This window comes from Elephantulus edwardii, unplaced genomic scaffold, assembly GCF_000299155.1.
Source record: "Elephantulus edwardii isolate Elephantulus edwardi_28Jun2011 unplaced genomic scaffold, EleEdw1.0 scaffold00096, whole genome shotgun sequence".
Taxonomy (NCBI): Eukaryota; Metazoa; Chordata; class Mammalia; order Macroscelidea; family Macroscelididae; genus Elephantulus; species Elephantulus edwardii.
This window is the reverse complement of record NW_006399846.1, coordinates 8,175,816-8,203,376: the sequence shown is the minus strand read 5'-3', so window position 1 is coordinate 8,203,376 and position 27,561 is coordinate 8,175,816. Positions and strand designations below refer to the sequence as shown.

At 39.9% G+C, this 27,561-nt stretch overlaps 1 protein-coding gene across 1 annotated transcript in view; it reads left to right on the top strand.

Moving 5' to 3' along the window:
• Window positions 1-27,561, top strand: part of CACNA1C (calcium channel, voltage-dependent, L type, alpha 1C subunit) — an 847,113-nt gene that overhangs the window by 458,011 nt on the left and 361,541 nt on the right. Inside the window, exon 5 of the mRNA XM_006891374.1 lies at window positions 5,337-5,476. Coding sequence (XP_006891436.1) covers window positions 5,337-5,476 — 140 coding nt within the window. The remainder of the gene's footprint in view (window positions 1-5,336; window positions 5,477-27,561) is intronic.

The following is a 27,561-nucleotide window of genomic DNA, read 5'->3' as shown; positions in this document are numbered from 1 at the left end:
TTCACTGGACTTCCTTGTAAGCGTATGGATATAATCCTATCACTCACAATGTTGTACTTCAAGATGGACCTAGAAATTTGTTTTTTTACTATGAAAGCAACTCCATTTTTCCTCACCTTTTCGTCTCCAGAATAATATATCATATGATCATTTGACTCGAAATGCCCCATGCCAGTCCATCTCATCTCTCCAATGCCTAGTATGCCAATATTTATGCGTTCCATTTCTTTTTTAACAATGTCTAATTTTCCTACATTCATGGTTCTCACATTCCATGTTACATTATTGTTTACTAGGGGACATCCATCCTTCTAGTAGGTGTCCATTCTTCCTTCTACATCAGTTTTCTCTCTTAGACCATTCCTATCACACAGGAAGGGAGTAAAGGAAGTGGGAAAGATCCTGCAGGGACCTGAAAAGATGAGGTAACTGTGGGCATAGTTGATGGTAATTAGTTTTATAAAATTCAGTGCATGGGAATGATTGGATGAAACAGTGTCAATGAAGGAAATTGTGAAACAAATAACAAAAGAAAATTGTTAACTTTTGACTTCTCAAGAAAGTGTCTGGTTTGGAGAACTATATACTGTATACTTCTCATTGTGAACGTTATGAGAGGAAAGTGTTCTAATTTGTAATGAAATAAATTACTATCTCACCATCATTCAAAAATAAATAATAAAATACATTAATTTGGTATCTCCTGTTTAAAAATGAATAAACCTAGTCTTAACCTCATACTTCCTTCTGATAAACCACTTCATTTCCTCTACACCTTTTTACAGCAAAATTCTTCAAAAGAATTTTCTATTTGACATCTCTTAGCTATATATTTATATATCCATTGAACATTTGAAATTACCAAATTATACAGCCTATTTCTTTGTTCCAGGCAAAGAATGCTAAATAGCTCATTAATATTTTTCACACTGATTATATATTTAAACAATGTTTTAATTATGCTGAGCTACCTAAAATATAAAATCACTGAACTTACAGAAATGACGATAGTTATAGAACAGGGTTCAGGTCTTCTGTTCATAAGGTCACTATGAGTCATGTTTGACTTGACACCACTTAACAACACCGCACACTTAATTTAGGGAGTTCTGGTGGCCTAGTGGTAGGAAGCTATGCTGCAATCCCAAAGGCATGTTGTTTGAATCCACCAGTTGTCCCACAGAAGGATGGGCAGTCTCCTCCTGTGTTGTTTATAGCCTCTGAAAACCCACTGCAGAGTCAGCTATGATTTGGTTCCAACTTGATGGCAAACAACAAGACTTAATTTAATTTGATTCTTTTCCCTTTTTAACTTGGCCACTGTTGTTTTAGGTGACATCGTCAAGTCAGCTTTTATGCATTGTGACTCTTTATACAACAGTGTAAGCCCTGCCCAATCCTGTGTCTAAGAGAGAAATTACATACATGGCCACAGTTGTGGCTTGTATTATATTTCTGTTGGACTCAAACCAAACCACTGCTATCAAGTTGCTTCAAGCCCAGAGCAAGGCTATAAGGGAGTAGAACCGCCCTGTAGAGTTTCTAGACTACAAATATTTAAAGAAGCAGATTGCTGCGTCTTTCTCCCCTGGAGCAACTAATGGGTTCAAACTACTGACCTTTTGGTTTGAAGCTGAGAACTTTAACAACTGTGTCACCAAGCCTTCTTTCTATTGCATAGGGTTGTGTATATTCACTGTCTGGGAACTTCTTCTCTCATTCCCTGTTGAATTCACATCTGTTAGACAGTTGTCCCCACCGCCCCAACAAAACCAAAAACCAAAACAAAACCAAAGTCTTCATGGTCTCGGTGGTCTTGATATGCTGTATTCAGTGGTTAGTGGTTATCTGCAGTATTTACATAGTTAAATGTTGTCTTATCATTTACTACTTTCTTCTTTAGACTCAATCCTTTCTACTTCTCTTGTCTCAAAAGCTATGACCTACTCATTCTTTTTTTTCTTTCCTTCCTCCTCTTCTTGACTCCTGGAATGGTGGAGTGCTCCAGTGTTCAGTGCTTTCATATCTTCACCTTCTACTCTGGCCTCCACTGTGACCATGCATGATATGACCTTAAATGCAACCCTATGCATCTATCAACTGTTTGTTACCATTCTGGACCTCTCTTCCCCCTTGAAATCCAGACCCAACAGTCTTCTCAGTATATTCATGCAGATATCCAGTTAACAAATGTAACACCAAACCAACCCATTGTCATTGAGTTGATTTAGACGTATAGGGACTCTGTAGAGAACAGACTAGAACACCCTGGTTGGATTTGTATGGGTGTAAATCTTTACAGGGAACTCTGGTGGCCTAATGGTAACACTCTGTGCTGCAATCCTAAAGGCATGTGGTTCTAATCTATCAGCTGCTCCATAGGAGAAGGACGGGCAGTGTCCTCCATATCATTTGCTGTCTCTGAAAACCTGCTGGGGGGTCGGCTAAGTGTCGGCTCTGACTTTACTGAACATTGCAGTGATAACATATGTTTATCAAAGCAGACGGCAAAATCTTTCTCCCACAGAACAACTGGTATGTTCGAACTACTAACATTTTGCTTAGCATCGAAGTGCTTTAACCTTATACCAAACCGCATACCACACATATGAAACCAAACTTACTACCTTTGTGCTGGTTCTCACTCCCAGTGAATCTGTAAGACAGCAGAACCTAGGGGTTTCCAAGGCTGTAAATATTTAAATATTAAAGAGAAGATGATTCCTTCATCTTTCTCCTATACAGAGTCTGGTGGGGTCCAGTGCCACCAAACAAATATCAAACTCAGTGCTGTCAAATCTGTTCCAACTTATAGGGACCCTCCCATAGGTTTCCAAAGGCTGTAAATCTTTGGTGGTGGATTCAAACCATTGAGCTTTTGGTTAACAGCTTGGTGCATTACATACTACACCACCAAAACTCCTCAATTTGGCATGTTGTTGCATGCCATCGAGTTATAACTGACTCATCGCTGACCTTCCAGTGGGTTTTCAGAGGCAGCAGATTGCATAGCACGACACTGCCCATCTCCTTCTCCCATGGAACAACTGGTGGATTCGAACAGTGTGCCTTTGGGATTGCAGCATAGCTTCTTACCAGGGACCTGGATATCCATTCTACCCTATTTCATACTTGGCAGTTGCTTGGACTCAAAACTTGGACTCCTTCCTTTTTCTCACACCTAACATCCCGTTCATCAGCAGATCCCATCAGCTTTATCTTTAAAATGAACTCATTTTAGTAGAATGACTATTTCTCACGACTACCACCTAGAAGCTTCTAGCTTCTCCTGCTGGATTATTACAGCTGTCCTCTTCTGGTCTTGTCCCCTACTGTCTGTCTTCCTTCAAAGAGCCAATATGATTCTTTTAAAACTTTAGTAGAATCTTGTAATTCTCCTCCCCCAAATTGCCATAGTTTCCATTTCAGAGCTGACCCATGAAGCCCCCCACTTTGTTCTGACTTATCTCAAGTGTGCCCATCACCGCACCCCCCTTGCTTTACTCCAGCCACTAGAGCTCCTCGAGTTCTCTCTAACACGTTAAGCATACACTGCTCCCTGCAGGCCTTTGCCACTATGGAGCAGGCTCCCCGTAGAGCTACAGGGCCCCTTCTTTCATTTTCTGTAGTGGCTCCTTAAAAGGCATGTAAGTAAAGGGTTTCTTTCTCTGTTTCCCCCTCATCACTCCAGACCCTTGACTCTCTTCATTTTCTCCTTAACATTTCCCACTCTAACTTGTAATATATATTATAAATATAACAAAAAGAGCTCCTTCCTGTCAAGTCAGGGCAGACTCATCCTGACCCTTCAGTGGGTTTTCAGAGGCTGTAAATCACACAAAAGGAGATAGCTCATCCTTCTCCCTCTAAGCAGCTGGTGAATTTGACCCCATGGAGAGGTGTTACCTTTGGGTGAGTGGCACAACTCACATGGACTAGGCCACTAGCGCTCCCTTGTTTTGTAATATGTTGTTGCTATAATATAAGGAGATGGATTGATACGGTGACTGAGGCAATGGGCTCAAGTGCTTCGGGGGTGATAAGGATGGTGCAGGACTGGACAGAGGTCTGATCTGTTGTTCATAAGGGTTGATATGGGTCATACTCGACTTGATTGTATTTAACAACTAAGTATGACACAGCAGAAAAATGGGTAGTCACCAGTCACTTTATGTTAAGATTCACAAGCCTCAGAAGCCCAGTGTGCAGTGTTTGCTATGATTTAGAACTGACTTGGCGGATGTGAGCTCTGGTTAATTTAAGTATATAGTCCCCCCCACTAGAAATGATTATGTGCTTGTTTATTAACCAAAAGGTCAGTAGTTTGAATCTACACAGAGACACTTCAAAGAAACACAGATGATCTGCTTGCTAAAGACTGTAGTCACTGAAAGCTCTACGGAGCACAAGTCTCTGACGTACATGGAATCACCAGGAGGCTTCACAGCAACCAGCTTGTTTTTTGTTTGTTTGGCTTTCATTACATATGAATTTTTAATTTATATGTAATATAAATAATAGAATAGAATAAATAGAATAATATAAAATAGAATAGAATAGAATATAAAAATAATTTTTTGTCTTTATGTGTAACAATGGGTATGTGGGTATATGTGTGTATGTCTCCTCTACCTGCATGTAAGCTTCCTAAGGTTAAAGCCTTGGCTCTTATGGCCCCAGAGTCTAGAAGTGTCTGGTCCAAAGAGCAGGTGCTCGTCTTTGTTGAAGGAATGAATTCGTACAGCTATGAATGGACAGAGCCGGAATTTCCATTTCTCAGTTGCATGCTTAATTGTGTGGTCTTAATCCCTCTTGAAACATTGTTCATTTGCACAGTGGTTCATTCACTCATTGAGCATATTGAACTTGAACATCTGTTATGTATTAGCCAAAAAGTAGATTTCTTTGGTGTCAGGTATTTGTGCCCAGGTACAGTCAAAGCAAAGGAGTTGTTAGGAGGAAGTGAGTAGGAAGGAGAGAAATGTATGTGGGTTGTGGGTCTCATGGGAAGGGGAGGTAGGATATCATGGAGGGTGTAGGGGTCACTAGAGAGAGACCAGGGGCCCTGATGGTGAACTTGATCTGTTTTACACTTGTGTTTAGGGTTGCCCATGTCGCCTTGCTCATAGCTCTCTGGAGTGTGTTTCCACCTTTAGCATGGGTGTTACCTGCACTGGGCAAACATGTTAATCACAGTCATCCAAGGATCCTCTTTTTTTACACATCTGGGGCTGGAGAGTCTGGGATCCAGGTTCCAATCTCCCAGAGAGTCAAGAGCCCAGCTGGGTGAGGAGCCACTCTTCTGACAGCCCCTTTTCTCCTTTTCTCCTTTCCAGGCTTTTTAGTGCAATTTTAGAACAAGCAACCAAAGCAGATGGGCCAAATGTTCTAGGAGGAAAAGGGGCTGGCTTTGACGTGAAGGCGCTGAGGGCTTTCCGAGTGCTGCGCCCCTTGCGGCTGGTGTCTGGAGTCCCGAGTAAGTAAGCCTGTTACTCTTGTTCAAAATGTTACCTTGTCACCACCTCTGATTTCCTTCATTGAATTGCCAAGAGCAAGCTGCAGAGGAGCCCGATTTTGTGGAAATGGAGATTTTCAAATTAGATCCTTGGCTTTAAAGAACTCAACTCTGATGTGAGTTAAACATCAAAATGTTAAACAACGTTGAACGCACTGTGGTCCCAGCTTCTGTTAACCTCTGGAAAACATTCTCAACGGTTACACAGCCAAATGAAAGCAGCCTACATGGAGAAAACAGCTCACCAGCTGTATGAGCAATCCCCATAAGGCTCTGGGTCTGCAATTTAAATCTATTTGCCTCAGAAAAGGCAGGGGAGCAGAGTTGGCTAATCTCTTGAGGCCAGCAGAGTGTTTTAGCCAATAGGATTATCTCTGCTGTCTGTATTTTTCCAAAATATAATCAGAAAAGCATCAGTGGATGTTCTGAAAGTTCTATTTTGCTGCTTCTCCCAGTCCTCTTTTCCTTCCGTGCTGAGGGGCATTTCAGGTCTCAGAAACTATGATTATGGGCACGCCACCTGTCATTGTGAGAACTGGTTTTGTCCAAGCAGTAGAGAGTATTCAGTGCTCTGCTTCAAGCATAAAGGCTTTTTTGAAAGATACTGCCTATCAGGGTATCAATTGTACAAACATCTCCCCTTCACCATTTCTCTAAAAGCCTATCCCTTCATGGATAAACACAATCTTTTCAGAAACCTAACCATCAGCCCATGCAGACCCCAGGCCAAGGGGCTCCTAGGGGTGAAGTCAGTATTTAGAGAATCCCTTCTTCCACTCCTCTTTGTCGTGTCTGAGAATAATTTTGGAATTCTATTGCTGAGGACTTATGATCTTAGACCAGCTCCTTGAGATCTCTGAGATGGTTCATGACCCAGGGCATAGGAGATGAATACCTATTACTGAGCTGTAACCAGGAGCTCTAGTGGCATTGCAGATTAATCATTGGACTGCTAACCAAAAGGTTGGCAGTTGAAACCTACCAGCTTCTCCCTGGGGGAAAATAGGAAATCAGCTTCTCCTGTAAAGATTTGTAGCCTTAGAAACCCTATGGGCAGCTCTACCTTGTCCTTTCAAATCACTGTGAGCTGGAATCAACTTGATGGCAGTGTGTTGAAACTAGAATCGCACTAGCTAGGAGATGGGAACAGGGCACAGGAGAGAAGACCTCAGAATGCATAGCTTACCTGGCCTGTATCCTACACTGGGCCATTGGGTTACATTTGTGTGGTTTAGTAATATCACTTCAAGTCACAAAACTATAGACTTGTGAGGGCTCTTCATTTACCCTGTTGGTTCATTTTCTGCACATGGAAATTAAGATATAGCAAAGACAAAGATCTTCTTAAAGTGATTTAGCGAACACCAGAGCCAGGCCCAGAAGCGTGTCTCCTGACTTTAAGACCAGCTCTCTTTTCTACCATATTGTACTTGCCTTCTGAAGAGTTAAGTGGTTATATAAACAACTCTTAGTTGTTTAAGTTACATTATAAGCCCTTTGAAGGGCAGAGCCATGGCTTATACTGTCTTTTCAACATGTTTCATCTGGTTTCTGCACATGGTGGGGCATTTACTGAAACAATGAGGGCAGGAGTTGAGCTGCTTTCTTCACAACAGGGACTCCAGTGCAAAGCTTGTGGCCTCTTTTAGGTTAGAAAGAGAGCATAGAGCATAACCACCACAGTCCCTGCCTGGTAAGCATGCACTAACTACTTTAATTTAATTATTTTGGAGTGAGATGGTTCAAAAAGAATTTTGGCAGAGTAGTTGTTGAGTACCTGGACTCTAATCAAAAAGTCAGTGGTTCGAACCCACTAGCTGCTCCATGAGATAAAGATTTGGCAGTCTGCTTCTGTAAAGATTACTACCTTTTTTTTTTCAGGAAGGAGTGATAGGGAATGGCAAGGGACACACTGACAAAGGAGATTAATCAGAACTGGCTTTGACAAGCACTGTGGCAATTGGACAATTAAAACAGACATGGGGGGAGGAAGAAGAACGAACTGGGGATGAGGGTGGAGAAAACAGTGCAACAATGAATGAGTGAAAACCCCAAATCTCTGTAAATGTTCATTAAAACTAATAAAATTTAATTCAAAAAAAGATTACTACCTTGATGACAGGAATGGGTTTCTTTCTTAGATGAGGTAAGAGGGTGGCTGTGAGAATCAATTTGACAACATGTAACAGGGATAAGTCATATATGTCTTAGCCAAGGCCCATTTCTCCTTTTGTGAAGCATAGGTAATATGAGTTTTCTTTACCCATCAGCAGCCATAATTCAAAAGACCAAAAAGTACGCAGTTGGAAAGCAGAGTGAGGGGGAATTTGAACATGACTCTAAGGAAACTCTTCTGATGGTACAGCTGTGTCAGTGGTAAGAACTACAAATTAAAGACAAACTTCAGCCAACAGAGCTGTAATGGACATGATAAATCCTAGCCGACTCTGCGTGCGCTTACTGTCTGTTGTTAATAGCTGTTGAGTTGGCTTCAACTCATGGTGACCTTCTATGTAATAAAGTGAATCATTTCCCAGTTTTCATAGGATTGTGCTGAGTCTTAGGGCATATCATAAAGATTAAACATAGTCCTTCTTTCACTTGAAGAATTTAACAGTTCACTAAAAGTGTATATTAGTTGACTTTTTCTGCAGGAACGAACAATCACAAGCACTAGTTGATTTACAGCCACAAACGTTTATACCTGACTGAGGTTTTGTAAGGATGGCATATCAGCTGAAGCTCAGCTGAGCTCTAGACTTGACCAAGTCCACATTCCATCTCACTCAACACCCGGTGGAAGGCACAGCTCCCCTGTGGGAAGTACTGTTCCGTGGAAGAGGGGGAAAGCTCAAAAAGGAAGCATATAGCTAAACCACTCAACATGGGTTAAGTTCAAGCTCAAAAATGTTTGATATCATATACGCTTGTTTTTCATTGGCCTAAGCAAGTCATATGGCTAAACTAAAAAAATCATGGGGTATGGAAGTATACTGAAACAAATAAAGGCATCAACAAATAATTATGAACAAATAGTGTAAGCTACCACAAAGATTGAGGAGGAGGTTGTTGTCATCAGAAATACTTACAGTAATTACCTTACTACAGAAATTCTTCTTTTGAAAAGTAAAATTTTAATTGTGATTTTAATGAACATTTATAGAGAAGTTACATTTTCATTCATTCATTGTTGCACATTTTACCTGTTCACACTCCCTTTCCCCTCCCCCAGTTCACTTAAAAAAATATTCATTCATTGTTACACAATTACCTACCTTCAACCCCTACTGTTCTTTGCAATGATAAATATCTCTTATTCTGGGCTGTTATAATACCTAATCATATATTCATTTTAGACAGTTCTTTCTTTCATCTCTTCCAATGCAGTGGTGGTCATTATCTATCCACTCTTATTCTATTCTCCTTCCAACCCCCATCTCAGATCTGCTTTGTAACAGTACTGCTATGTAGTATATGTCCTTTTGTGACTGAAATATTTCATTTAGCATGATATACTCCAGGGTCCCCCATGTAGTGTAATGCTTTACAAGTTCATTATTTTTCAGTGCTGCACAGTATTCCTTTATATGACTATACCATCATTTTTCTTTCCATTCAGTTTTGATGGGAACTTTGGTTGCTTTCACCTCTTTGTTATTGTAACTAACAGTGATAAACATGAGTGTGCATATATCTGCTTTGGTGGCAGTTATAGTCTCTTTAGGGTATATTCCCAGTAGTGAAATTGCTGGTCAAATGGTATTTCTATTTCCAACTTTTTGAGAAAGTACCACACTGCCTTCCATAGTGGTTGCACCATTTTAAATTACCACCAGCAGTGAATAAGGGTTTCAATCTCTCCACAACCTCCCCAGCATTTATTGTTTGCTGCTTTGTTGAATTTTGCTATTGTTACTGGGGTGAGATGATACCTCATAGTTGTTTTAATTTGCATTTCTCTTAGAGCTAGGGATTTTGAACATTTCTTGATGTGTTTGTTCACCATCTGAATGTCTTCTTTGATGAAGTATCTATTCATATCCTGTGCCTGTTTTGCTACTGGGCTGTTTACCTTTTTTATTGTTGAGGTGCTGGAAAATTCTATAAATTTTACATATGAGACCTTTATCAGATATGTCATTACCAAATATTTTTTCCCAGTCTGTGGCTTCCCTTTTTACCCTGTTGGAGAAGGGTGGGTTTTTTGTGTTTTGTAGGTTTTTTTTTTTTGGGGGGGGGTGTGTGTGTGTGTGTGTGTGTGTGCATAGGGATTTCATTCTTAGAAGTTCCCATTCATCTATTTTGTTCTCTCCTGGTTGTAGGTTTTTAATTATGCTTGGAAGACTGTTCATACTGTGGATTAGGGCTTCTTGAGTTCTTCTAAGCTTTTACCTACTAAGAGATTCTTAATCAGAGATGCATAGGGGTTAGAGCCACTTGTGCTTCAGCGCATTAAACAGGAGAATTAGATATACAGCGTAGTAGCTAGGGTTCCATTGTAGAAGAAACTGAAGAAAATGTCTTTTATCTGTCTGTATTCTGGAAAAGGACAGGATGCTTGGTAAAGTATGTTGCTATTGTTGTTGTGTGCCGTCAGATCAGAACTGACCTATAGCTGACCCTCCAGTGTGTTTTCAGAGGCAGTTAATCACACAGGAGAATATTATCCATTCTTGACCCATGGAGCTGCCGGAGGATTCGAACTATATACCTTCGGGATTGCAGCACAGCTTCTTACCACTAGGCCACCAGAGCTCCCTTAGTGAAGTAAAGAGTTAGTGAAAAAGGGAACACTGCCCACAATTTGGATTGATCTAGTAGCCGCAACAGTGAGCTCAGGCATAGCAGTAGCTGCAAGTATGGTACAGGGCCAGGCAGCATTTATTCCTGTTGCACTAAGGGTTCTATGAATTGGAACTGATTCAGTGGCACCTAACAACAACAGCATATTGTGGTGGTCAGAAAGAGGGAACACTCCTGAGAATTCCTTTATCAACATAAGGGCATGACTTAGCATGTCCTCAAAGGTCCTGATATTACTGACCAGTTCAGGAAGGTGTTTTGTCATTAAAGAAAATGCCACTAGATGGTTCTGCAGTTGTGAGCAACCCTCCAGGTAGCTCTATGTCTATATGTCCTTGTGTTTATGTAGCCATGTATAGGGCCTACAACTCTTGTTTTCTGAAGGCTTTCATTGGTGCCTGAATAAAGGACTTATTCCACTCAGCCGGTTACATGTGTGTCTATGCAGTTAAGAAATATGTAGACCAGGGAAAATCTATGCACTGTACTGGTTTGGTTGACAATCTAGAAAAAACATCAGCGATACCTCCTGCAATTACAAATCTAGACAAAAGGTTCCTTCTTCCATTTTTCATGGCCCTAGATTGTCTCCATTGGTATTTCTGCTGAACTCCTCAGAGTTGCTTCTGTGTCTAGATAGCCTCCAGTTCTGTCCTCCATTCCTTCCTGAGCCCACTCCATCGAGACATTTCCCTACCTGTCACTGCACGAGAACATCTCTTACCATGACTGCTGGTAGTTTCCTCATTACTCAATCCAATGGTCAGTTTTCTAAATCAGATAATATTACATGATTGATCTGCAGCATTCAATAAAGCAGATCATCTCTTTTCTTTGAACCACTTTTGTGACTTATTTTCTGGAACTTTGTTCTTCATTCATTCTGCCTTACTTCAGTTGTTGCTCAGTATTCTTTATCAATCTCCCTCATCTTCCCATTCTTTAGTATTGAAGGACTCAAGGATTCAATCCTCAGACTTCTTCTGTGTCTACACTTAGGCCTTTGCTATTTTGAACAGTCTTGTGGCATAAAAGTAATTGCCTATATATTCTATTATAGAGATAGAGATAGGTAGATAGATAGATAGATAGATAGATAGATAGATAGATAGATAGATAGATAGAGATAGATAGATATATATAGATATACTGTGTTACAATGCAGTATGTTGTTGTTACGCACTGTTGAATCAGAACAAACTCATAGCTGATCCTCCAATGGGTTTTCAGAGGCAGTAAATTGCATGGGAAGAAAGAGCCCATCTTTATCCCATGGAGCAGCTGGTAGATTTGAACCATAAGTCTTCAGATTGACAGCATAGTTACTTAGCCCTATGCCACCAGGGCTTCCATGGCAATTAGTATAGTATAGTATAGTATAGTATAGTATAGTATAGTATAGTATAGTATAGTATAGTATAATGTGTGTTGTTGTTATGTGCCATCAAGTTGCCTGTAACTAATTGCAACCCTATGTACAACAGCTCAGAACCCTGCTCTTTCCTGAGCGAGCTTATTATCTCTGACACAACTATCCCCATTACCCCAGTCACTGAATCAATCCATCTCATCCAGGGTCTTCCTCTCCTACACTGTCCGTCCAACCCCTAAAGCATGATATCCCTCTCCAAGGACTGATCCTTCCTGGCAGCATGCCCTAACTATGTCAGATGGAGCTTCAGAATCCTTGCCTCCAAGGAACAACTTGGTTTCACCCTCTCCTGTTTATTCTCTTAGTGGTCCATGGTATATTCAATACTCTTCTCCAGCACCACAACTTGAAGGCAGCAATTCTCCTTCTATTATCCCTATTTATTGTCCAACTTTCTGTTGTATAGCACATAATTGCTAAGACCATGGCCTGGATCAGGTGCACCTTAGTCTCCAGACTAACTACTCTTCAGTACTCTGGAGAGGTCCCTGACAGCAGACTTTCCCAATGCCATTAATCTTTTGATTTCCTGGCTGCTGGTACCAAGAGTGTTGATTGTGGAGCCAAGCAAAGTAAAGCTTTTAAAAATCTCAGTCTCTTCATTGTCTATCATGATGCTGCCAATTGGCCTAGTGGTAAGAATATTTTGTTTCCTTGATGTTGAGCTTCAATCCGTTTTGAAGGCTGCAGTCCTTAACCATCTGTCAAGCAGCAAGTACTTCAAGTCCTCCTCAGTTTTGACAAGCAAGGGTTGTGTCAACTGCATAACACAAATTGTTAATAAGTCTTCCTCCAATCCTGATGCCGCATTCCTCCATATAGAGCCCAGCCTCCTTGACAATCTGTTTTGTGCATAGATTGAAAAGGTTTGGAGATAGGACACATCCTTGGCATACACTCTTCCCAATTTTGAACCATGCCATGTAATGTAATATTGATATCACAAACCATAATAATTGGCATTTCTAGCAGGTAGCTGGATTATTAAGTACTCTGGAGAGGTCCATGACAGCAGATTTTCCTAAAATAATTTGTCTTTTGATTTCCTGACTGCTTATGTTAAGAGTGTTGATTGTGGATCTGAGCAAGCTATAATTCCTAACAACCTCAATCTCTTCTCCATCTAATAGCGTGCTTCCAGTTGGCCCAGTGGTAAGAATCTTTGTCTTCTTGATGTTGAGCTTCAATTCGTATTGAAAACTACAGTCCTTGACCTTTTGCAGCAAATACATCAGGTCCTCGTCAGTATCACAAGCAAGATTGTATCATCTGCATATTGTAGGTTGTTAATGAGTCTTCCTCCAATCCTGATGCCACACTTCTCATAAAGCCCAGCTTCCCAAATTATCTGTTCTGCACACAGATTTAAAAAGGTATGGGGACAGCATGCATCCCTGATGCACTCTGTTCCTGATTTTGAACCATGCAGTATTTCCTTGCTCTGTTCTGAGGATTGCTTCTTATTCCAAGTATTGATTTCTTATAAGCCAATCAAGTGCTCTGAGATTCCCATTTTCCTCAAGAATAGCCACCATTTATTGTGATCCACACAGTCAAATGCCTTTGTATAGTCAATAAAACACAGATAGACATTCTTCTGGTACTCTCTGCTTTCTGCCAAGATCTATCTGACATTGGCAATAATGTCCCTACTGCCACGACCTCTTCTAAACCCAGTCTGTATTTCTGGTAGTTGTCTGTCAATGTACTGTTCAAGTCTTAACTTGTTATGCTTCAGCGAATTGGACAATGACTAAGGATAACAGAAGAAGAATAGATGCCTTCCAGTTGTGGTGCTGGAGAAAAGTCTTGAACATTCCATGGACTGCCAAGAAAACAAATAATTCTGCCTTGGAGAGGGTGAAGCCACATCTTTCATTGGAGGCTAGGATTTTGAAGTCCCATCTCACTTACTTTGGCCTTGTGACCAGGAGAGATCGGCCCTTGGAGAAGGACATCATGCTTGAAAGGGTGGACGGACAGCGCAGAGAGGGAGACCCCAGATGCGATGGATTGATACAGTAACTAGAGAGATGAGGGTTGGTGTGTCAGAGTTAGTGAGACTGGCTCAGGACAGGGAAGGGTTCAGAGCTGCTGTGCAATAGGTCGTTATACATCCTAAGTGACTTAATTGCATATAAAACCAATAATATAATATGATAGGTTTGGAAGCAAGGAGTGGCATCCACTTCCTAAATAACATGTTTCCAGAAACTGTATGAACTTGGATAAATGTCGATAGTTGCAGAGGGACTTCAAGCCTTTTGTTCATAGAGTCACTGTGAGTCATGCTCAACTTGAAGGCAATCGACAACAATAACATACTCATTTATTTACAAAGTTCTAACACATTGTACTTCACACTAGATCTTTCTCATTTCCGTCACATCTCCCCCTGTGATTAACCACCCCCTCTCATCAATCCTCAGCCCTCTGCTTGATGTTGAGCTTCAATTCATACTGAAGACTCCAGAGGCTGACCTTCTGAAGACCAAAATGGATATCAGAAGAGACTCTAAATGGATTTAAATTCTCTGCCTTTGTATTTGCAGTGCGACTGCTTATCCACTTGGTCAACAGAGAGCTCCCTGTCTAAAATGTTGCTTCTTTTAACAAATAGATATACTGGGATAGTTTGTAAGATTTGCAACTCAATGTCAAGATTTCTTTCTCTTCTGTATTTGAAGTGACCTTTTGCTCTCTTCATGGATACTATCCTTGGTGTCATCCCACAACTCCTCTGGTCTTCAATCACTGGTGTTCAATTCCTAAAACCTATTCTTCAGATTATTTTTAAGTTCATGTGGGGTAGACTCAAGGTCATATTATGGTTCTTGTGGACTTGTTTTAATTTTCTTCAGCTTCAATTTGAACTCACACATGAATAATTGATGATCTGTTCCCTAGTCAGCACCTGGCCTGGCTTTGACTGCTGATATTGAGCTTCCTTGATTATTTTTTCCACGGATGTAGTCAATATGATTCCTGTGTAGTCTATCTGGTGAAATTCATGTGTAAAGTTGCTATTTGTGGTGTGTGTGTGTGTGTGTGTGTGTGTGTATGTGTGTGTGTTTAAAAAAGGTATTTGCAATGAATAAATCATTGAACACACAAAATTTGATCTTTTGTGTTTTTCTGGCCTCATTTCTATCAATAAGTCCATACTTTCCAACTACTTTTCCTTCTTCATTGTTTTCAACTTTTGCATTCCAATCACCAGTTATCAACACATCATGATTCCATGTTTGGTCACTTTGGGACTGCAAAATTTTATAAAAATGTTCAATTTCTTCCTCTTTGGATATTTGGAGGACAGCTGCCTGACCAACTGATTGAAAGAGATCTATGTTCTCATTCCAAATAAAAGTGATTCAATAGAATGTAGAAATTATCAAACAAGCTCTCTAATATCACATGCAAACAAAATACTATTGAAGATCATTAAAAAAATGAATCAGGAAAGCCTTCTTGGAGGAAATGGCATTTAGGATGGATCTTAAAGAATAAATAAAGTGACCTTTCCATGGAATTATGAAATAGAGGAAAGGAAGATGACTGGAGCCTTGACAGTAAGGTGGTGAGTTTTAGGTGTTGATTGTACTGAGGATATAAAAAGCTGTATTGACTCTTTCTAGGAAACTCTGTGTAACTGAAAGATTTGGTCATTTTGCTTGGTAGAGACTCTTCCACAGCAAAGAAAATCAGCTCCCACTGCTTATAAAGCCTCTGCTCTGCCACAGCAGAAGTACTGTGAAGCTTCCATATTGTGGCAAAGGATAAGCCATATGGAACAATAAACATTGTGAACAATAAATATGGAGAGCTGTGTTTAAATATTTACAGTGTATATAAAAGTAGTACACTCACTTGTTAGTCGTAGATAAGGGTCATTTCTTCCTAAGTAATTCCGTCTGCCTTCCTGGAGAACTTTTAGGAGTAGAGTAAATAAAGGGAGAAACAGGTGGAGGTGAGAAGGTGTGTTTTTTAAGTGTGGGGTCGTTTTAAGCAAAAATTCAGAACAGTCCAAGTATGAACTGATCATGATAAGGTTTCCACAGTCACCTGCAAATAAGACAGTACCTGCCTTGAACAATACCATCTACTTACTGTGAGTGTTTATGGGACTCTGTGTGTGGCAAGCACTAAGCTAGGGAATGGGGACATTGAAACAGAATACCATCCCTATTTGTCCAAAGACTTAAATGCTTTAACAACTCTTGGTGGTGCAGGATCTTTTTTTCCATATGATATTAATATTTCCAAGATTTGCTCTTTCAAGATGCTCCTTTTCCCAGTTAAAAGTACTATTTCTTGAAAGTGTATGGAATAGAAAACTGCATTTCATTATTACACAAGGGTTTTCCTCCTAATTGAAAGGTGAGAAGGATCTTGTGATGAAATGGGTCAAACTCTTTCTTCCCATTTTCCCTTGCTCAGGCTAGAGCTATTTTCTGGAAACAAATCAGCACCAGCCAGTCAACAAACACCCATCCAGTGCCCATCATATAGAAGACACTCAGAGATACTTGCAGCAGGATGCTTTTGAGCATGAACTCTTGGATCACGTTGCCTGACTTCTACCATTTACTCTGTGGCTTTGTGAAAGCTTCTAAATCTCTATGCCTTGGTTTCCTCATTTGTAAAATGAGACTAATAACAGAACATATTTCATATGCTCTTGGAAAAACTAAATGTATTCATCCACACAAATCACTTCATAAGTGCATTGCTAGTAATAAGTGTCCAGTGTTACATGGTATGTTACCTTATGCTACTCGATGCTTAGCTATGCTATGCTTTGTTACATCACACCACATTCGATTGCATTATGGTATGTCATTGTTATTGCTGTTGTTGTTGTTGTTGTGAGGCGCTGTTGAGTCATCTATGACCATATGAACAGATCTGAACCCTACTCTGCCTTACCACAGCCTCATGATCTCCATCATGTTCCCGTCCATTGTTACAGTCGCTATGTCAACCCATCTCTTTTAGGGTCATCCTCTCTTTTGCTGAACTTCTGCCTTTCCCAGCATGATGTCATTTCCCAGTGACTGGATCCTCCTGATAACATGCTCAAAGTGTATGATGTGAAGTTTTATCACCCTACCCTCTAAGGAGCATGCTGGTTGTACTTCCTCCAAGAAATATTTGTTTATTCCTTTGACAGTGCACAGGATATCCAGTACTCTTTTCCAACAATTCAGAGTCTCAATTGTTCTTCAGTCTTCTTTATTTATTGTCCAACTTTCAGATGCACAGGAAGCAGTTGAACATGGTTCATAAACATGGTTTGGATAAAGAGCGTCGTAGTCTTCAAGCTGACGTCCATGCTCTTCAGCACTTTGGAGAGCTCTGACAGCAGATTTCCCCAGCACAACACATCTTTTGATTTCTTAACTGTTGTTGCCATGGGTGTTGATTGTGGATCCAAGAAAATAAAACTGTTGACTTTAGTCATTTCTCTGTCTGTCATGATGTTGCCTATTGGTCCAGTGGTGAGGATTGTTTTCCTTGATGTTGAGATGTAATCCATACAAAATTAGGCCATACTCTTTGATCTTCTGCAGTAAGTGTTTCAAGTCTTCTTCACTTTCTACAAAGATTGTATCAACTGCATAATACAGGTTGTTAATGAGTCTTCCTCCAATTTTGGTGCTACATTCTTCCACATATAGTTAATCTTGTTGAATTATTTGCGTAGTTCTGCAGCAAGTAGTTTGAAGGAGTCATTCTACCAATAGTAATTAAGAATTACATAATTAGGAATGTATAATAGAAATCTATGACAACACCATTATCAAGACAAAACAGATATACTGTGAAAGAATATAAAGAGTTAAATAGCAGTCTGAGCCCTAATACTACCAGAGAGATATGTATGTATGTATGTATGTATGTATGATGTGTGGCTTGGATTCAAGGAGACAAGCTTCTCAGGAAACGAAGGAGAAAGAATATGAGATAGGTTTAGAAGCTTATGAAGTAGACATAGATGTAAACAGAAGGACATTTGAGGTGAAGAAAAATCATTCACTGGATCACCAACCTATGCCAACCTAGACCAGCACGTAAGTTTGTGGGTAGTGAGACCCAAGTGAGAAAAGTCAGAGGTCAAGCTGTGGTGGATCCTGCATGCCAGGCCAACAAACAGTTGTTTGTGCAGCCTCTGCCATTGCTTCTCCATTAGAGACATTCAAAAGACTGCTACATGCAAACAACTAAATTTCTTAGAACTCTACAAAAGTAATATGAATTGGGATGACTCCTGAGTTCCAAAGAGGCTCATTATCTCACCTTGGATGCACAGCTAGCCAGTGGCAGAACAGGCGAGGAAGCCGACCAAAAGAGGCCACTGTGCTCTTCCGCCTGACACTCGGCTTCCTCCCTTCCCCCACCCCCACCCCCCTGGGTGTCTGGCTCTTGCCTGAGCACCAAGCCAATGATTATACATTGCAGAATTCTAAATACTCCTTTGTTGTTGGTAGAATATAATTACTCAACTTTAAACATTCTGCTGAAAAAAATGAAAAAACCTACCCCAGTACCCAAGTGAACCATACTCATCTTGCTGATGCAGCATTTTCTTAGAATGAGTTCTCCCCTCACTGGATTGCTATTATGTGTTATGGAGTCGGAACCTACTTACAACTAACTCCTCAGTGGGTTTCTAGAGGCTGAAAATTGCACAGGAGGAGAATGCTTATCTTACTGTGGAGCAGCTGGTGGATTTGAACTGTTTGCCTTTAGATTGGCAACACAACTCCTTACCACTGGGCCACCAGAGCTTCCAACCATGTAGAGTTGTTGCTGTGAAATTGGTCCCATCATCTCATGCACTTCTACCATTTGTCATACACTTTGTTAGAAGGAGCCAATCCTTGAAAAATACTTCATGCTGGGAAAGGTCATAGAAAAAGGGGAAGATCATTTACAAGATAGATTGACACAGTAAGTGTAACAGTGGGTTGGACCAAATGAGAGATTGTGAGGATGACACAGGATGGGGCAAGGTTCCTATCTGTTGTTTAGAGGATCACTAAACATCATTGTTGACTTGATGACACCTAACAACAACAACAGACCCATTTGGGCTATGTTGTTGTTATTGAACACATAGTTGTCTCAGTGATAGCTAACAATAACAACAACATGCCCTAAATGGATCTGTTATTGTTATAAGGTATCACTGAGACAACTGTGTGTTAGAACTACTAGAATCAACTCTTCTGAGTTTTTTATTTGTTTATGGGTTGGTTGGTTGGTTGGTTGGTTTGTTAGTTTTCATACTTGGTGATTCAAAAGCAGTCCTGCCATCCTGCTTACAATTCCTTCTTCAGGAAATAGAGCCACCCTGGATTTTCAGTCACTGTTGAGGCTCCTGGGAAAGTGTTCTATGGACCAGGGGGAAGCTTACTCTGAAGAGATCAACATAAGAGATGGTCCCTGCAAACATCTCATTGTTCTCAATTGTATTTAAACATACTTATCCATTCCATATATGATGGTGGAAAGCCTTTCTAGATCTGATACATGAAACATTATGTAACTCCTAAAATGAGCATATATCTGCCTCGCAAGGAAAATCCTCAAGCCAAATCAGAGACTTGATCCATATTGCTACACTACCTACCCCTGGTATTTTCCACTGATTTTTCTTTTCTAGAACATCACTTGAATCCCTGTTCATATGATTTAGCTACCTACCTACCTAGTATGATCAGCTGGGCACACTAGATAGAGCACAAGCCTGAGGTGGCCAGACGACTAGACTCTAGGCCTAGTCTTGAGTAATCATTGCACCTCTGTCCCAGGTCTGCGGCATGAAGGGCCTGTCCTGGATGGCCTCCGTGTCTCATTCCTCAAGTTCTCGACGTGCCACCAATGATGCCTCCTTGCACTTTATGTTCTTTCTTGCCTCTCCACTCTCTGTCCCTGTTCATTTTATTGAACTTTACCTCTTTCTCTCTCACTTTCTATTTTGCTTCTTCTTGCCTTTTCCTTCCTTTTGTTCTCATGGGGCCTCATACAATAGTTCTCACCTAGAATCATAAACCAAAATGAAAGAACTACTTACAAGGCTGCTTAGCAGGCTGAGGGCATGTATAGAGGAAGACCTGTAAGATCGTCCCTCCTCTGGGTCTTTCTTCCCACCACATACAGAAGGTATTGCTGTGATATCTTCTAGGCCTTATTCTCTGCTATTTCTTTCACTAAAATCAAACCAAACCATCAAGTGTCCATTGAGTCAACCCCCAACTCACAGCAGCCCCATCTGTGTCAGAGTAGATAGTGCACCATAGGGTTCTCAGTGGTTGATTTTTTCAGAAGTACATCAACACACTTCTCCCATAGCACATCTCGGTAGCACATCTCCAGCCTTTCCACTCATAGTCAGGGGGCTTTAATGGTTTATAACTCTGGAGATTGCTTCACCAAAACAGGATGTAATAAAACTATTGTTTTGTACATTTTTTTCTTACTGCATTTTCCTTGAATCAGAATGCTTCAAAGGACTTTAGATATCTTCTTCTTGTTACTAGGTTCCCTCAAGTCAAATCATAGTTATTAGGTTCCCTCAAATCATAGTGATCCTGTGAACAGCAGGTCTGAACCCTCCCTTACCTTGCATCATCCTAACCATCTCTTCTGCCCTTAAGTTCATTATTACAGTTACTGTGTCAGTCCATCTTATTGAGGGTCTTCCCTTCCTCACTGACCCCTTTCCAAGCATAATGTTTTTTTCTAAGAATTAGCCCCTCCTAACAACATACCCAAAGTATATGAAACAAAGTTTCACCATCATTGCTTCTAAGGATCTCCTGGTTACACTTTCTCTAAGACATATTTATTCATTCTTTTTTTTAAATTTTTTTTTTTGGTTCATTCTTTTGGCAGTCCAAAACCACAGCTCAAAATCATCAGTGATTCTTCTGTTATCCTTCTTCATCATTGTCCAACTTTCAAATGCATAACAAGTAATTGACCATAATTTGGATCAGACACACCTTCATCTTTAGACTGACATCATTGTTCTTCAACACCTTGGAAAGTTTCCTGACAGCAAATTTGTCCAATGCAACACATCTTTTGATTTCTTGACTGCTGGTATCAAAGGTGTTGATTATGGATCCAAGTGAGATGAAATAATTGACAATTTCTAGTTCTTCTCCATCTATCATGATGTTGTCTATCAGCCCAGTGGTGAAGATTTGTGGGGATTTTTTTGATGTTGAGATGTAATTCATATTGACAGCTATAGTCTTTGATCTTCTGCAGCAAGCATTTCAAGTCCCCCTCACTTAACGCAAGCAAGGTTGTATCATCTTCACAAGGCAGGCTGTTGATGAGTCTGCTAGTTTAACCATATTTCCCATCCTGCAGGTGAGAACACTATAGCCAGACAAGTTACATTACATTCTCAATGACAAGCTGCTACCTTGTGGCAAGCAAGCAGCATTCTTAGTTCCTACCCCATCTGGAGCTCTGGTAGCGTAGTCTGTAAGGAATTGCACTGTTGACCCAAAGACAGTGTCTCTCTGGAGGATCAAATCCACAAGCAATTCCTTGTCAGAAAGATGGACAATCTCTTCATGTATGATTTACAGCTTCTGAAAACACACTAGAGGATCAGCTTTCAGTTGGTTCCAAGTGAAGGCAATGAGATAGAGAGATTGACAGAATTAATCTGAAAAAAAGATGCTATAGCAATCGTAGTAGCACCCTCTTTTTAAAAATGTTGTTTGTTGTGTACCATCAAGTCAAAACTGATTCACAGTTGAAACGCCAATGGGTCTTCAGAGGCAGTTACTTACATGGGAGGAGATTTCCCATATTTCTCCTGTAAGAGCAACTGGGGGATTCGAACCATGTGCCTTTTGGTTGGCAATGCAGTTGATTACCACTAGAAAGTTCCCTCACACACTACTTCACTGGATCCTCCCAGCTATCACATAAGGAAGCAAACATAAGGTGCCTTAGCTTCCCTCCCATCCTCTTGCCTGAAGCAGCCCATGGGGTGTGCCCACTAAAGGGGCACAGATCCCTCTGGAGGACAACTATAGACAGCATGACCTCTTAACATTCTAAATAGGTTGATTTCTCCAAGGACAAACCGATCCCTGATGTTGGTGTGCTTTGCCCTGTCAGAAACAGAACAGAATTTAGGACTGGGACCCTGGCCCCCAGCCCTACCCAACACCTCTGCCCCAACCCCTCAGCCTCTTCCTGTTTATGTCAGCCTGGAGTTGAAGCTTGCCTTGCCTACATGTCCTGGGCTGACTCTTGCTCTTCTACCACAGAGAGGTGGAGGGTCTGTCATTTGCCTCCATCACTTTCTCTTTGCTGGTTATTCAGCACTGCTTATTTCCCCTCCTTTCCAGATCTCTCTGAAGGGCCCCTTAGACTGAGATGCAGAAGAACCAATTCTAATTCCAGCCCTGCCACTCACTGTATGATCTTTCAACTTTTTGTTTTACCTCAGTGTCTCCATCTACAAAATGAGGTATACTGTGAATCCAACCCCGCTGCCACTGAGTAGATTTAACTCACAGGGAGGCTATAGGGCAGAGTAGAACTACTCCATAGGATTTTCAAGGCTGTACATCTTTACAGAAGCAGGCTATCACAGCTTTCTCCTAAAGAATGTTTGATGGCTTTGAACTACTCACTTTTTGGTTAGCAGCTAAGTATGTTAACCATGATGCTATCAGGACACCTTACACCATGAATCTCTATCAAGTTGGAACTACCTCATAACTGACCCTCTAGCATGTTTTTCAATATTCAAGACTGTATATCACACTGGAGGAGATTGCTCATCTTTGACCCATGAATATGTTGGTGGATTCAAACTATCAAGAGGTATAGCCTTTGAGTTATCCACCAACACTGTATGGACTATGCCAATAACTCCCTTACACTATGAATAGAGAACAGATTTTGTCTTTAAAGCCCATGAGTTCTCGACAACAAGGACTTTTAAATCTACCTCTTGAAGAGAGAATAAATGAATTCTGATGAGCCACAGTACAATAATAAGGAAAGAAAGATGACCCAAATGCAGCAAAGTCATTTAATTTACACCATGAGTCTATTTCAAAAGTTCCAGTCTCTGCTGTAGTGGAGTTTCCCTGAGAAAGTTATTGAATATCAATAACAGTATGTGACTAAACTGGAAAAATCTCTATTATTTGGTGTTCAAAATACAGCAGCTCAAGAAATAATAATGACAAAAAATGTGTCCAATCACACAATAACTTCTCATATTTACTTAAGTGCACAGACATTTCCTCAGTGATGAAAATGTCCTTTTTTTGATTTGAGAACAAAATGTAGGCAGTAATAAATGCTAGGGTTACCATCAACTCATAGCATTATTCGACATCAGTACAAGGCTTTCAGACTCAAAGCGCTTTATTGGCTGATTAATCGGCCCAATGGTCCAGGAAGGCAGGGACATTATCCTTAATTTATAGATAGGGAAATACAGCCCCAAGTGCTTCTCCCAGAGTAATGAATGGAGATGGGTTCAGACCAGTTTCCTGGCCAAGAATAACTCCCTCCAGGACTTCAGTCTGTTATATAGGAGAAAACACAGCTTACCCCACCAGAGTGGAACCATTTTATTTCCTGTGCTCCTGTTTATTCAGATTGGCTTTAGAGATTGAGAAGAGTTGCTAGTAGGTGTTGGTTTATATATATTTTTATTGTGTTAGTTATGTTTTGTAAACCTTATTAGCCATAGGGATTAATGAGAAAGGCAATATTACTTCCTCTTGAGGGACAATAAATGAAGTGGGTAATAGTATGGGCCCACTAAGGTCTAACTTTGATTACCTATTGTGACCTTGTCTTTTAATCTTTGTCCCTCAGTTTCCTCATCTGTGAAGTGAGAAGATTAATCTACATCAGCCCTAAAGTTTATTTGAAGATTATCGTTCTATGCTTCCATCACAGAGACCAGCAAAAACTTAAAATTCATTTTTAACCATCAGTTGTAGAGATGGGGTTATTAATGAGGAGGATGTGACCTTTGAAAAATCCCTTCACTTCTCTGTGACCTAAAATGCAGTGGCCACAAGGCAGCCCAGATGGGGAGAATGTGTCATATGATGAGCGCACAGATGTTTATTAAACACCAGACCTGTGCCTAGCGCTGTGGAAGCTAAGCTGGTACAGCCACCACAGAAAAAGGGAGTGCTTCTTAAATTCAGCAAGTGCCATGATTAATCTCCTTTGTGACTAGCCTTTTCCTATGATCTCCAAACACGAAATAAGAACAGCCAACAGCAAGGTGACTATAACCTAATTTAGAATAATGGCAATAATAAAGGCCACTTAGGTTTACAAGTGACCCATGCTTTATCAATGCTGGAAAGAAAATCCAGGGGAAGATAAAATGAAGATACAGTGGAAATCAGTGTCCTATGAAGTTATCAATATGCAGCATGTGCCTATTATCCTTAATTCAGTCCCTCATGCTGATTCATGACCGTGGATAAGGTCACAGGCAAGGGACTCGCTCTTCTTAGGGATCCCGTCCCAGAACCACGATTTATTAGCTATGGAACTTTTAGTCAATCTCGTAACTACCACGAGGCTTACTGTCCTAATCTATAAAATGAGGGCTGAAGTTGCACCTACCTAATGGAGTTGTGAGAATTATGTGAGGAAGTGGTTGTAAAGCATTTAGAATTGTGTTTAATACTTCTTACACATTCAGCAGATTAGCTGTACGTCTATGGATCTTATAAATTATGCACCTACCTCAGGCTTCAAGTTGGGCTAGAGAAAGGAACCTTTCTATACATATTCTTTCATTTAACAAATCTCACGTATTTTAAGTGTACAGTCACAAATACAAAAATTATGTTTACTCTTATCTCTGTAATTGTCGCCCTATCTTTTATTTACACATCTATTTTAAACACCGCACTACAGTGTTAGTCTTTTTGCCTTGAGGGGGGAAAAAGAGTACCAGCTTTTATATTCACCCACTTGCTTTTCATGTTGTTTTCAGTAGACCCACGTTTCCTTCACTATTATGCTTATCCCACCTCCTCAGAAGGTACTTCCCTAACAACATCTACAGTGCAGGTCAGCTGACAATGAGATTTTTAAACTAGTATTTCTTTTAAAGTGACTCTATTCTCTTTACGAAGATTTTTTTTTTCCCCTTGGATGTAAAATTCTGGGTTGAGGAAGGGTTTTGTTGATTTGCTTTACTTACAGAACATTGAAGCTGTTGTTCCATTTTCTTCTGATCTCCAGTGTCTCTGATGAAAAATCATTGATATTCTCATCATGATTCCTTATATATTGTGTTTCTTTTTCTCTTGACTATTGTCAGGATTTACTCTCTTTGTTTTCAAAAATTTGACCATGATATACTTCATTGAGGTTTTTTGCTATGTTTATCCTACTATTCAGGAAGATTTAAGCCATTCTTTTATTTACCCTCCCCCCCCCCGGATATATTTTTTACCTCCACTTTTATCACTCTCCAATTGCAATTATATTTGTTTGTTTTTTAGTATTTCGTTGATTAAGTCTTTGTTCCACTTTCTTCTGTCTCTCCCCGTCACCCCACTTAGTTCCACCGAGGGAATAATTTAATCTGATTACTCTTCCTGTTAATGAACTCTACTTTGTGATCTCCATCTAGTCTGCCTAGTCTGTAAGCTTTTCATTTAAGTTACTTTTCAATTATAGAAACGTCATTTGGCTCCTTCTTATACTTTCTATTTTTCTACAGGAATTCTCTCTCTTCAAGATTCTATATTAAAAACAAAACAAAACAAAAACCATAACCAAACCAAAACTATAGCCTTTTACTATAGAGTTGATTCTTACTAGTGGCAGCTTTGGGTATTTGCAAAGTATAGCTATTTTTGAAAGTGGTTTTGAGGCTCTAACCTTTTAGAAAAAGATCACTAGGTGATCTTCTGAAAACCCCTGGGTGTATTTGAACTAGAAACGTCTTGGTTAGTAGTCAGGTGTTTAACCATTTATAAAAGACCATTTACTTTCTTAATTCTTTTAATATAGAATTCTATTTGCTTATACATATACTTTCAGTGTTATAGTAACTACTATATGGTAAACATCAGTGATTTCACCCTGCACATGTGCTATCCAACCTGAAATCATAGACCCACAAGGGACCTTTAAATTTCTAAGTGCTGTCTCCTCTCTGATGTTCCACCTTAGAACAATTTACCTTCCCAGATTCAGGTCTGATGCCTGCCTTTTCAGCCCAGAGGAGCTTTAGTGGTATGATTATACCTGAACATTGTGATATCACCCCAATCATAGAACTGGAGTGATTATACTGCTCACCATTAGTTGTAATTCTCTCAAGAGGTATAATCCTGGACTCCTTGATGCCCACTTTCTAAAAACAATTGCTTCATATTTTTGTCTGATTTTTAGGTGTTTATGATGAAAAGGAGGAGCTTGGGTGGCATAACGGTTAAACACTCAACTACTAACCAAAAGATCTGCAGTTCAAACCCACTAAGTTGTTTCACAAGAAGAAAAGATGGGACAGGCTGTTGCCAAAAAAGCTTGTAGCCTTGAAAACCCTGTGGGGAAGTCCAGCCCTTTTCTATCAGGTCTTTGTGAGTTGAAATTTACACCACGGCAATGGATTTGGTTGATTTTGGTTTGTTTCGTGATGAAATGACTAGTCTAGTACCAATTACGTCAAAATTAATAGAGGTGGAAGTAGGTTTAATTTTTAAACTTTTAACATTTTTTTCTTGTTATTATTGTTGAGAAGAAAGAAAACAACACACCAATCCACCATATTCTATAAGAACAATTCAGTGACATTTGTTATATTCTTGGCATTGTACATTCTCACTTTATTTCTCCGAGTTCCTCCCTCATTAACATAAATTCACTGCCCTCTCAGTTTCTTTTAAATTTATTTGTTTTGTCTTTTTAAAAATTGTAATTGTAACTTGTTTACATTTATCACAGTTTATTTTACATCATGGTGTTTAGTGGCAAATTTACAATTGTTGATCCCCGATCAGTTTTTAGGGAGTTCTGTGGTGTAGTGTGTAGTGAGTTGAGCTTCTAACTCAAAGGCCAGACATCTCCAGCAGTTCTGATCTATCAATAACTCCTCTGGAGAAATTCCATTACAATTTGCAGACTCAGAAACCTAATAGAGGATTGCTGTGAGTCAGAAGAATGCCTCAGTGGCAGTGTGTTTGAGTTAGTGATCTGTTTTAAAATGTGTACAAAGCTCACTGGCAGTCTTTCTTGCTTCTTATCTTTTTGTTCTTTATTTTTGTTTCTTTTTTAAATTTTTTTGTCTTTTATCTTCAAGAGTTTTCTTTTCAAGAAATCCTATGGTCATAGCATTATCTAAGCTCTTGCATATTGATTGATAAGTTGTCTTTATTAGTAAGTGACAACTCAGATCTCAGCTGTTTGATCCATGGACCACATTACATTTTCCCCTTTCAGAACTCACAGAAATTGTTCTACTGACTTCTGTCTGACAAAGGTTCCTATGTCTGCACAGTTAACTTTTCCTTACCATCATGTTCTTAGAAATTTGGACTGTAGTGTTGTTGAAATTCACTAAGTTCACAAGGACATGTTTCATTTTGTACAGTTTTGCTAAAAATCACTTTCAATTTGCAGACTGAGTTCTTTCTTCATTGCAGTAACGTATCCTCTCATATCACTTCATAATTTTGTTTGTTTGCTTACATTTTCACTATGCTCTTCCTAAGGTTCTTATCTAATCTCTACAGTTGCTATTGCCCAATTGTTGTTGTTGTTATGTGCCATC